The sequence below is a fragment of the Pseudophryne corroboree genome, chromosome 4 (genome assembly GCF_028390025.1).
Source record: "Pseudophryne corroboree isolate aPseCor3 chromosome 4, aPseCor3.hap2, whole genome shotgun sequence".
NCBI classification, from domain to species: domain Eukaryota; kingdom Metazoa; phylum Chordata; class Amphibia; order Anura; family Myobatrachidae; genus Pseudophryne; species Pseudophryne corroboree.
The window spans coordinates 430,699,656-430,712,900 of NC_086447.1; the positions used below are offsets into that span (position 1 = coordinate 430,699,656).

The 13,245-nt window shown below is 43.3% G+C and overlaps 1 protein-coding gene across 2 annotated transcripts in view; it reads left to right on the forward strand.

Moving 5' to 3' along the window:
• Positions 1-13,245, forward strand: part of BCKDHB (branched chain keto acid dehydrogenase E1 subunit beta) — a 398,626-nt gene that overhangs the window by 84,530 nt on the left and 300,851 nt on the right. Inside the window, exon 3 of one of the 2 annotated variants that reach the window (XM_063916877.1) lies at positions 8,097-8,200. The exons of the other annotated variant lie outside the window; for it this stretch is intronic. Within the exon in view, the coding sequence (XP_063772947.1) occupies positions 8,097-8,200 (104 nt within the window). The remainder of the gene's footprint in view (positions 1-8,096; positions 8,201-13,245) is intronic. 2 annotated transcript variants of the gene reach the window in all.

Genomic DNA, 13,245 nt, shown 5'->3' on the forward strand with positions numbered 1-13,245 from the left:
AGTTTCTGGAACTGGCAATTGCAGGTTAAAGGTGATTTCCCTGCTGTCTGGCTGCTGGCACGGACAGGATAAAATTGCTGCGCTCTGTAAAGTCTGCTGTTCTGTACGGAGCTTCCTCTCCTCTCCATAAGTTGTAATGGTTAGTGTTAGATTGTACTGTATGTATCTGCTGTATTTTGTTGATTTGAGTGTCCATAAAATAACTAAATTGCTTTTAAAGGGTGTAATTTAACACTAAAGTAGTCATTGCTTTTTTTTTTTTTGAAACATTAGTTTATATTGAGAATTTTGTTTTGTTTTGTTGTAAACATAAATTGGGGAAACAGAAGAAATAGGGAAAACATTGGGGGGGGGGGGTCAAGATCAGATATTAGAAATATGATTACATACATTTGGTCCGGCAAACATTAGGTTACAATAGGCTTCTAAGAAAATCACAAAAATAAAAGTGGAATAATATACAAAGCATAAAGCGATATAGGAGGTTATAAAACATGTAGCGCTGACAAATCAATTACAGGGGCGGCCACAAATGGGTGAGCTAGATTGGAGTTATATGTGGACCAGCTAGCCCATTTCGTGAGAATGGAAAGTGAAGAAAATGAATGTTTAGCTTCAGTTGTTTCGTAAATAAAATGCCTATGAACTTTTTGTTGGATGACCGTCAAGGAAGGAACGGTATCCGTTTTCCATAATTGGGCAATAGCAGCTTTAGTAGCTACCAAGATATGTCCCAAAACATACCTGTCGCCTGGAGGGAGATGTTCTGTGTGTAGATGGAATAACGCTAGAGCAGGGTCAATGGGAATATTTGAACACAGGACTGTGTTAATCAATTGAAAAACTTCTTTCCATAAATGACCGAGTAAAGGGCATTTCCAGAAAACATGGAAGATGTCTCCCGTATAACCGCACTTTCTCCAGCAAAATTTGGATTGTGAGGGCCATATTCGGTGTTGTTTTTCTGGAGTGAAATAAGCCCTCTGTATAAGTTTAAAGAACATTTCAGAGTGGTTAATACATTTTGAAATCGTAAAACAAGATCTAAATATGTCATCCCATTCTTTATCTAATAATAAAGTTCTGTTTAGGTACCGTTCCCATAGGGTCTGGGCCCTTAATTTACTCCGTGAGATGTTTGCTAGTTGGAGTTTGTACCACCATGAGATCCCACCCCTATACGTTGGGGATGCCAGGTGGAGCTTAATATAAACTGGGAGGGAGGGTCTAGCATCGTGAGATGTAGAGAATGAGTGTAACCAACTTCTGACCTACAAGTATTTGAAAAAGTCTTGAGACCTTATCCCAAATAACTCCTGAAGTCGAGAAAAGGACATAAGGAAACCCGCTGCATATAGATCACCTAGAGAGGAGAGGCCCTTCCTCCTCCAATCGCTCAAATCAATATTAGAGATTATTGAAGAGAGGGATTCGAGTGACAGAGAAGAGCACGGTAGAGTTATCTCATCTGAAGATGTTACCAATTTGTGCCATGCTCCTAAACTGGTTTCAACAGATTTACAGGACCCCGACCTAATTCGCGCAACAGGAAAAGGCATCCATAATAAATCAGGGAGTGCGACTGGCTGCACCAAGACCCATGATTTTGGATTTTCGGCGTCAAATCAATCCCTAGCTTGACTTAAGATACAAGCCATGTGATACTTTTCTATATCAGGGAAAGCAACGCCTCCAGCATGTTTGGGCAGAATCAAGGTCTTTTTAGCAACTTTCGGTCTTGAGCCCCTCCAAACATACCTGGTCAAAATTTGATTGAATTTAATATATAGCAGTTTAGGGAGGGGCCTCGGTATGGCACGGAACAAATACATGAGTTTTGGGAGCAGGACCATTTTAGCAGCGGCAATCCTACCCAGCCATGAAACTTCATGCATCATCCACTCCCCAGTCAGCTCCGCAAAGGCTTTTAATAAAGGGTTAAAATTACGGTCAATCAACTCATCTTCCCCAGACAAATTAATTCCTAGATACTTCAATGAATGGTTCTGCCAGGCGTATCTATATAAATCTTTCATTCTGGAAATCACTGCTGCGGGAATATTAAATGGAAGGGCTTCAGTTTTTGAGGTGTTAAGCTTATAATAAGAAACTTCTGAGTAATGGTGGAGAACTTTGTGCAGAGCTAAGAGAGATTCCTCGGGGTGCGTTAATCATAATAATAAATCATCTGCAAACAAACTTACTTTGTGCGCTGCACCTCCGATGATTGGCCCCTTAATCGAATCCTGAGATCTAATCATAGCAGCCAGGGGTTCCACTGCCAGAACAAAGATAAGAGGAGATAAAGGGCACCCCTGTCGCGTGCCATTAGTGATATTAAAACACGGAGAGGTACATCCATTTACATAAACCCTCGCCGAGGGCCTAGAATAGAGTGCTAGAATGGAGTCCATGGTCCGTCCGGCGAAGCCAAACTTTTTTAACGTCAACCTCATAAAGTCCCAATGCAATCTATCGAACGCCTTTTCGGCATCTAATGAAAGAACCAGAAGAGGTTCCTTTTTTGCCGAGCAATATTCAATTATATCGATCACCCTTCGCGTGTTGTCAGAAGCCTGTCTGTTCGGCACAAAGCCAACCTGATCAGGGCTAATAAGGGAGGGGAGAAAAGGGCTAATGCGATTGGCGACCAATTTACCATATATTTTAAGATCTGAGTTCAACAGAGCGATTGGTCTGAAATTTTGTACTGACGTAGGGGGTTTCCCCGGCTTGGGAATGGTTACAATTTGAGCTTCCAACATTTCTTTGGGAAAGCTACCAGTCTCTGAAGCTTCATTAAAGGACTTGTAAAAAGCTGAAGGGTATCCATCCGGGCCCGGTGTCTTGTCTGCACGTAGAGAGTCTATAGCCTCCTCTATCTCCTTCAAGGTCCAGGGGGAACTTATAACCCTACACGACTCCGGAGACAACGAAGGGAGCTCGAGACTATCAAGGAAACCTCGAATATCACCGTTTGTAGGTTGGAAGGTAGAGTTATAATTTTTTAAGTTATAAAGTTTAGAATAATAAGTCGCAAAGACTTTCGCAATCCCGTCAGGGTCATGGACTCTCGTTCCACTGTCCGAGTAAATAGTATGTACCTTACTCCTAGCCTTCCTACCCCGTAATTTGCTTGCCAGTAACTTACTGGCTCGGTTTCCATATACATAAAACTTTTGATTTAGCCTATGTATATTGCGATGGACCTCTGCTAAATAAAAATAATTCACCTCATCTCTAGCGTCATGTAGCGCTTTCAGAAGAGTTTTGTTATGGGGGTCACTCTTATGAGCGACCTCCAAAGAGGAAACCTTAAGTTCAGCAAGTTCAAGTTTTTTTTCGATATTCCCTTTTGAGTCTCTCTGCTATTTGTATTGCAGTACCACAAAGTACTGCTTTGAGGGCACACCAAAAATTAAACACCGACGTATCCCGGGGAGAGTTCTCACAGAGGTAATGGGCAATAGTGTATTGGATAGCTTGTTTAGTTTCTGGATTTAAAAGACTCTGTTTACCTAAACGCCAAGGACCCGGAGAGACTCGTCTATTTGCTATATCCCACTATTTATATAATGGGGAATGATCGGACCACGACATGGGGAGGATAGAAATTTTATTTATGGATTGTGAAGTCCATTTGTCTGCCAAAGCAAAATCTATTCTCGAATAGGTGGAATGTACATGTGAATAATAGGTATAGTCTCTATCTGTTTGGTGTTTAACACGCCAGACATCCAGTAAATCATACTCCGCCAGTAACTGGCGGAATCCCTGAGCGTTCTTACGGAGCTGACCGGAGAGCGGAGTCTGCCTACGCGAACTGTCAACCTCAGGGTCCGCAGTTAAATTAAAATCGCCTAGGAGAAGCAACGCGCCTTTGGTTAATTGTTGTACCTTAGCACAAAGTTTCTTACAGAATGCCAGCTGTTTGGTATTGGGGGCATAACAGGACACTAAAGTTACCTCTTTATTTTCTAGTTTACCCCATACAATTAGAAATCTCCCCTCGGGATCGCTATATTGTGAAACAAAAGAGAACGAACAGTGTTGAGAAATTAATATTGCAACACCAGCCTTCTTCGCTGGTCCGTTTGCTAGGTAACAATGTGGGAATCTCGTATTAAAGAATTGCGGAGGCGCAGACTTAATAAAGTGCGTCTCCTGAATGGCAACTATCTGCGCTTTAAGTTTGTGGAAGTAATTGAGTGCCAACCTCCTTTTATGAGGGGAGTTAAGCCCCTTCACATTCATAGATACTATGTTAACCATTGTAATGCGACATAGAATAAAATAAAGATGTATGTAACCAACTTAGACAGTGCATGTATATCATCCTGACCCGGGTACCTAGGGGGTAGAAGTAAAGAGGGAAAAGAAGACAAAACAGAAGAGAGAGAGAATCCGCCCCACTTGGGGGCACAGTTGGACGCCTAACCATGGCGACTTTAAACTAATCTAAGGAGGGTAGTGGCCTAACCGCCAGCACCCTGAGTAAAGTAATCTAGAATGCAGCTCTACGGTGCTCTGGTCCCACCCCTCTGGGTTGCCCTCCCTCCAAGCTAATAAACGCTTGGTGGGATTAACGGATTATTACATAAAAATAGAAATGTAGACAACCTGAGCGGGTGGAAAAAGCACGCCAAATACACAATGAAAATCTCGAACCCTCCTAAACGAATGTAGGACATATACACAAAACAAAAGGGGATCTCATGACAAACATAACCAACTCCATAGAGCTACTAATGAGATACGACTAAATTAAACATATATGAGACCAGTGCAAACATTAAATGTAAATTATACTCAGGTAGCCTCCACCGATCAGGCCCAGTCCCGCTGAAGACCACAGTCAGAAGATGCTTGTGGGGAAAAGCTTGCAACGTTCCATTTTGCGAGGATCTTTTTGCCTTCCTCGACATTCGTAATTGCCACAGTGGAACCCTCTCGAGCAATCAGCAATTTTGTAGCGAAGCCCCATCTATATAGGATGTTCTCCTTATGCAAAATGGAGGTGATGGGATGTAGAGACCGCCTCTTAGCCAATGTGTCACGGGACAGGTCGCCAAACAACTGAAGCGAACCGAGGGACTCTGCAGACTCTCCCGAGGATCTGGCAGCTTTTAAGAGAGCTTCCTTCACATGAAAGTAGTGCATCCTCATGAGTACATCACGGGAAGCTCCATCCGGAGCATTCCTAGCTTTGGGGAGCCTATGGATGTGGTCGATAAGGAGGTCCAACTTTTTGTGAGAAGGGAGAAGTTTACCGAAAAGTTCCACCGCAAAGTCATTCAAAGCGCTGTTAGAGACATTTTCCGGAACTCCGCTCAGTTTCAAATTGTTACGTTTCGATCGGTCTTCCAAATCGGATATTTTATCCCTAAGGGCCGAGACTTCGGTCTGTAACAACTCGTGTGAAGAAATAAGGTCGTTGTGGGAAGCCACCACATCACCCATTTTCGTTTCCAGATTGTCAGTGCGGCCCCCAATCTCATCTATAGATTTCTGGCAGTCTCTTATGGTAGCTCTAAATTCCGCAGCCACTTCGTCCTTAAACTGCGCCAGCAGGCTTTTCATCACGCCCACTGTAAGTGAATCAGCATCGTCAAAGGAGCTAGCATGTCTGCCAGCTGCTGCGGGGGGGCGGCGTTTTCGAGGATGGCAAGGGTACATGGCTGGGTTCCCCAGAGACCCTATTTTTCTCTTCCTTAGACTTAGTGGCGAGAGGGGAAGGTCTAAAAAACGCCACTTGAGATACCGCCTTCTCACCTTTATTGCGTTTGGGAGGCATAGCGAAGACTATCGTAAAAGGCGTAGAGGTTATATGCAAGACGAGGTGTAAAATATATCAATCAAAGAGAGTTCCACGTGGAGGGCAATATGTCATATCATGTCATAAAAGCAACGGGTGAGGCAGGTATGCGGTACTGGAATCACATAATTATCGTGCACAGGTGGCTGTGTAGAGGAGACCTGGCAAAATATTTACAAGAGAATCAAGGGCTGGGCGAATAATAATAAAGAGATGGAAAAAAATAATAATACCCATTAATAACAGAGGAGGCAAGCCCTTTGCATACAGGTATCCAACTGCTTAGGCTTCACCAGATGGGGGCAGCAACAGAGCTATATTCCAGCATCTGCAAAGGGCTAAATGGCAGGGAGCCCTCAGTGAGCTGCTGCAGGGTATAGCATTTATAAGTATAATCAGAGGCAGTCAGGAGGGAGAGGGGGCCCTGTAGAGATGTTTTCTCCTATAATTAGGCACATAGGCTGCAGAGCCCAGCAAGCTGATGCCTTCCAAAATGGCCGCCAGGCACTTCCCAGACTCCCCGGGCCGCGGTCGTCTCTGACAGGCTCCTGCCTGATAAGAGAGCCGAGCCAGCAGCGGGGAGAACAGCGGTCGGTCCGGCGGCTGCCGAGCCGCTGTGTTGCAGAGTAAGCGGCGGTCAGCCGCGTGCAGTGTTCCCGCGGTGCGCGCCGGTCCGGGCGCGAAATCGAGGTCCCGGTCTCAGGGATCTGGGCAGGCCGCAGTCCGCGGGAGCTTGTAAAGGTTCTCCCCGACTCCGCAACCAGGGTCCGTCTCTCCAAGTAGGTGCAGTGGGGTCCGGGGCAGCAAAATAGGTAAACGAGGGACCAGATGGGGAGGGCTATCTCAATTTATATCCCCTAAAAGCAGGAGCTCCAGTCTAACGTAGCCAGTCTTCTCAGCAGCCAGGCCACGCCCCAGTAGTCATTGCTTTTGTTAGTACTAAATTTAAATAGTTCTAAATTAATCCTTGAATTTATAGCCTACCATTCCTTTAAACTACATGACACTTTTTTTTTTCTTTTCTTTCTCTTACTTTTTTAAATAAAGTACTGTATGGAGGGCAGTGATGATATAATAACTTACTAATCTGTTTAATTGGTTACATTTGTACACAATGTTTTGTTCCCTGTGCTGTCATGTCTGCTGTTAAAATTCCCAACTCAACTGTTTTTGTCTACTCTGTTTTTACAAGCTAGTGGTTTACAGGCTAATCCCTCTGGAATATTTCATGCAGTTAATAATATTATGGTACACAATGTTACTACGAAATTGAGCACAGCATTCACAGACATAAATGCTGCAGCATTCTGCTTCTCAAGTCTATATCTGGCCTGTAGTGGCCATAAGAAGCTGTACTTGTCTAAATTTTAAGAGCATTAGAGAACAATTATGGAAGACAAAATGCACTTTGTGTAATGTGCTTTAATTGGTTATTCAGATCTTGTAAATTTAATTTTAGATATAGCTTTTTTTTTATCTTTGATTTTGTAGTTAGAGTGCACAAGTTTACAGAAGACGACTTAGGTGAATCTTCAATTACGAGTCAGCATATAGTGATTTATATTATATTTTTACTTATTGTCTACTTATTATTTACTTATAGTAGGACTGGGCAGACTTGGCTATAATATGTACATATGTTGTAGCTACATTTTGATCATGTCTTATTCCTTAATCTTGCATAGTAGAAATTTGTATAGTAACAATTCATACCATACCCTCCAACATTTTAAACATAAAAATCGGTAAAAATTAGAAAAGGGGTCGTGGACATGTCCATTTTCCTATATTTTCAATGGAAGTTTGGAGAGCCAAAAATCGGTACAGACCACAAAAAAAGGCACTGTACCTGCTAAAAAGGTCCAGTTGGAGGGTATGTCATACCATATGTGGACTCCCTTACTTCCATGGTCCTTGGTTATGTGTGTTGTTGCATACAGAGTGTAACAATTAAAAAGTGTGTTCGTACTTACGCAAATGATAAACCATGGATAAATGGTACGGTTCGAACCTTATTAAGTGAGAGAGACAAAGCTTTTAGATCTGGTGACCAAAATGTTTTTAGGGCTGCCCGTCAAAAATTAAAAAAGGGTATAATAGAGGCAAAAAGGGCCTTTTCTGTTAAACTCGAAAGCAAGTTTAAAAATGATAAAGATGCAAAAAGTCTGTGGAAAGGTATTCAAGATATCTCTGACTACAAAGTTAATAAGAACCCCTCTCATAAAGAGGCTGACAGTTCCCTAGGGGAGACATTAAACATATTTTACTCTCGTTTTGATAGCATGGCTGTTTCCCCTGTAGACTGGGATGGGAATCTGGAGAACGCGGAGCCCCTGGTACTGGATGAATTGTCTGTCAGACGGTGCTTTGCCAGTTCTAAATCAGGTAAGGCCCCCGGCCCAGATGGGATTCCGGGAAATGTTATCAAGACATGTGCTGAGCAGTTGGCTGGGATTTTTACTATAATTTTTAACCTTTCTCTTGCCACTTGTCATGTGCCTAAGTGTTTTAAGTCATCTATTATTGTCCCGGTCCCCAAAAATGGTAAGGCCAGTGAGCCAAACGATTACCGACCAATTGCTCTGACATCTCTTATAATGAAGGCCTTTGAAAGATTGGTTATGGGACACATAAAAAAAAGTATCCCAGCCAATCTGGATCCTTTTCAATTTGCATATAAAGCAAATAGGTCGACAGATGACGCTGCTATCACCTTGATTCATCGTGTGGCTACCCATCTAGAATCCACATGCTCCTCTGCGAGAATTTTGTTCGTGGATTACAGTTCGGCATTTAATACAGTAATCCCAACATCATTAGTGTTTAAATTATCTGAGTTGGGATTGAATAACTTTGTATGTAGATGGATCTTGGATTTCTTGACTAACAGGCCCCAATCTGTTAGATTGTACAATTCCCTGTCAAGCGAACTTGTAATCAGTACAGGGGTGCCTCAGGGTTGTGTACTGAGTCCCCTGCTGTACTCTCTGTTTACCTATGATTGCCATTCAAATTCGGAGTCAGTTCACATTATTAAATTTGCCGATGATATCGCAGTCGTAGGTTTAATAAGTAAGGACGATGAGTCAGAATATAGATCTGAGGTCGCTAGGTTAGAAGCTTGGAGTCAAACTAATCACTTAATTTTAAATGTAAAAAAAACAAAAGAAATGATTGTAGATTTTAGGAAAATTCACATGCAGCCTTCTTGTCCCCTAGTCGTAAATAACCAGGTTGTGGAGACAGTTGAGTCCTTTAAATTCCTGGGTATTAACATCTCCAATGACCTGTCTTGGGGTATCCATACACGATGTGTTGTTAAAAAATCTCAACAACGCCTGTTTTTATTGAGGAAAATGCGCATGGCAGGGATACGTAAGGAGATTTTAGTAAACTTTTATTCAGCAATTTTAGAGAGTGTCCTCACATACGGAATTATAGTATGGTTTGGAAACTGTACTGCTATAGAACGTAAGTCCCTTCAGAGAGTGGTTAAAACTGCAAGTAGAGTAATTGGAGTCAGCCTGCCCTGTATTCAGGATATATATGAAAAAAGGCTCCTCACTAAGGTGAAAAGTATTCTGGGAGATCTATCTCATCCAAATGGGGGGATGTTTTCTGTGTTGCCATCTAATAGGCGTTACCGTTCTATTCTTTGTCGGACAAACCGGTTAAGGGGTAGTTTTTTCCCAAAAGCAATAAACATGTTAAACCAGATAGGACCGAGATAAATTGACAATTGGGAATGTCTTGGGTTTAGGAGTGCTCTCTTCGTTCTGTTCTTATGGTCTCTGTATATGCTTGCTTTTTAGTTTCGTTGATTGTTCATTGAACTATTGATGACAATAAAGTATTATTATTATTATTATTATTATTATTATTATTATTTGAACCTTTCTTTACTTTAAATGAGCATCATGATTGATCTCTCCACTTGCTATATGTACTGCCACCTATTACCCGGACCACTGGTGAAGGCCATGGTCTGCCGGCCCCCACAAGGGGGCCAGGATTTAGTATTCATAAAAGGAGTCTTGCTGGCTGGAAAATTTGTTTTATGATTTATATATAGTTATAAATTTGCTGTTCTGAGAACTTTTTTATTTGAACAACATTCACCTTTTTGTCCTACATGAACCATATAAATTATGTCCCCAACAATGTTATTTCATGCATCTTTCCTTTCCCTCCAGAGTTCTTATTCACTTCCTTTCAGATACCATCTGTTGCGGCCTTTCATCTCTGACAGCATCTGCAGCCCCCATAGTTTCCGTCAAGATTCCGAACTTGGCCCCGGTAGGATAATGCCATTGCAAGATGGCATTACCCTATAGTTTTCTAATAGCTATTTTTTTGTAGATGCTATCTCTTTGTCAGCCCCCGGTGACGCATGCTCCGGTTGACAGCCGTGCATGTGCTGTGTGTACTGGGAACTGGAACCAGGAAGCAGTGTGATAGCTTTACACTGTGACACTGCTGCCAGGATGGGCTCTTGACGGGGGTCCTTCTCCTCTCACATCAGCATTAAAAATCTGCTGTACTGTGTTAAAGGGGGCTTTATCTGCCGTACTGTGTAAAAGGGGGGCTCTACCTGCCGTACTGTGTAAAAGAGAGCTCTACCAGCCGTACTGTGTAAAAGAGAGCTCTACCTGCAATACTGTCTAAAAAAAGGCACTTCAATACCTCTCGTACTGTGTAAAAGGGGGGCTCTACCTGCCGTACTGTGTAACAGAGGGCTCTACCTGCCGTACTGTGTAACAGAGGGCTCTACCTGCCGTACCGTCTAAAAAAAAAAAAGGCACTTCAATACCTCTCGTACTGTGTAAAAGGAGGAAGGATTGGAGAGGTAGCACCATAACGCAGGAATTTAAAAGAAGTAAAAATGGATTTTTCATCTACAAAAATTGGAACCAACAGGGTTAAACATAGGTTTTGATTTTAATTGCTTCTTATAAACCATTTGCTTTTATAATTTTCCCCCTTTTTTTTCTTCTTCACTTTTCTTAATATACATACAGGTTGACTATCCCTTATCCAAAATGTATATACATATTTAATTAATTATATATGTCTTGAGCAATACCCGGGTGCTATCAATAGCACCAGATTCTTCTAAGGACCATAATTTTTATAACAAAAACGATTTTTAACTTAATTTAACTTAATTGGTACTAATAAAGAGGGTGTTATAAAGGAAAGATCCCCAGATCACTGTGTCATCCTTGGAAAAAGGGCAGCCCCACCCGAAACGCGTTGGAGAAGCAGTGACTGTTGTATCGGAGACCGGAAGAGTGCAAGTGACGTCATAGGCTGAGCGCAGAAGAACACAAGCACGGCCGAACACTGCAGGGGAGTCAGCTGGAGAAAGAGGCAAAGACCGCAAAAGAAAGAGGAAAGTAGCGATAGGGACAGTTGGCTTTAAACACCCAGAATCACTTAGCCTGTACGCGGCCCTCAAAGCCGGCTATATTGGAACCCTGGCAACACGAGCACGGACTCCTTTTAACTAAACACAAAAAGGGCTGTAAACATTACTTTAACCCCGTTTCTTTACGGAACCATTCGCAAGCCCCACGGCGAGTGTACATTCCCGCAGCACGCCGCCACCCCTAACAGAGCCAGAAGGAAGAAGAGTGGTGAGTGTTATGCCGGCGTCCCGGTTAGCGGCTCGCCTACTATTATGGCGGCATGAGGGTCGGAGCACAGCGGTGAAGAGCAGGCTGCGTCTCCAGGCTCAGATCAGCGCAGTCTGCACCGCTATGAGGGGCGAGTTGAGTCTTCCTATACAGTACCCACACTGGCAAATACGCTTACAGGGGCTATGTCCCACTGTTTAGGCATCTAAAACACCTCAGCCAGTTTAAAATAAAACCGGGAAGACCGCCAGCCATTAAGGGGGCGGGGCTTCACTATAAGCGGCTCACCAGCGCCTTTTTCCCTCTGCAGTTCTACACAGACAGACTGGCAGGGGAGCACAGCTTCTCCAGAAGCACTCCAGCTTACCTCAGCGGTACCATGGGGTCATAGTAAGGGGGGGGGGGGGGGGCAACGTTATTAGAGTACTAAGCCCCTATCAGGGTGCATAGTCTGCGACCCAGCTAAGCTTGGCATTAGCACTAAGAGCGCGGTGTGGCTGGCTCCTATATACTCTGTGTCTCCCTGGAAGGGCTCTGTGTGGGTTAACGGTGTTTTAACCTTTCCTGTGTGTGTGTGCTTCACATTTACAATGTCAGGCAAGGAATGTGTTTCATGCACGGCAGAGTGTCTTTCTTCCTCAGGATGATCACTACAGTGTACTCAGGATAGTAAACAATCTCGGGCTATTGGGTCCGAACCAGCATGGTTGGATTCACTTAAAGGGATGATCTCAAATATTTTGAATAAATTATCCCATAATGAAAGAGAGACGCAATACTTAAGGCAGTCTGTGGATGACCTGATAAATAGAGATTAATTTCCCGTACCGGCGTCTCAGACCCCTACCATTTGTCCGCAAAAGCATACACTGGCCCAGACTTGGGTTAATCCTGATACCTAAAAGGTTACTCACATCCTTCCCTTTTCCTCAGGATTATAGGAAGAAATGGGAAAATCCACCGATTGTTGATGCATCGGTATCTAGGTTATCACGTATGATAACCTTACCTGTCCCTGGGGCAGCCTTCCTAAAGGACACGGCTGACCGCAAGATTGAGACCACTCTCAAATCTGTATATACAGCTGCTGGGGTGGCTCAAAGACCCACTATTGCTTGTGCATGGATCACTAGGGCCATTGCAAAATGGTCAGGTAACCTAATTGAGGGATTAGATTCCTTATCCAGGGCGGAGGTAGTTTTACTCCTACAACATATAAAGGACTCTGCAAATGTTATGTGTGGAGACCATAAAAGAGAGAGGCTTGCTCAATGCACGCACCACTGCCATGGCAGTGTCAACACGCAGGGGCTTATGGCTACACCAGTGGACTGCGGATGTGGATTCCAGGAAGGGCGTGGAAAGCCTACCATTCCCAGATGAGGCCCTATTTGGATTTTAATTACCTACCGGTAAATCCTTTTCTCGTAGTCTGTAGATACTGGATGTCCACCCAGAGCTTCGTGTTTTCCTGCACTGTTACTTGTTAAGTACTGTTGTTGGTTCAGCTGTTGCTGTTCCTCATCAAGTTTAGTTAGCATGGCTTTCCTCTTGTTTTGTGTGTGCTGGTTTGAAACTCACCACTGTCTTTTAAATACTTCTCTCAAGGTATGTCCATCTCCTCAGGCACAATTTCCTAGACTGAGTCTGGTAGGAGGGGCGTAGAGGGACGAGCCAGCGCACAATATCAAATTCTTAAAGAGCCCAAGGCTCCTAGTGGACCAATTGATACCCCCATGGTACTAAATGGACCCCAGTATCCTCTACGGACTATGAGAAAAGGATTTACTGGTA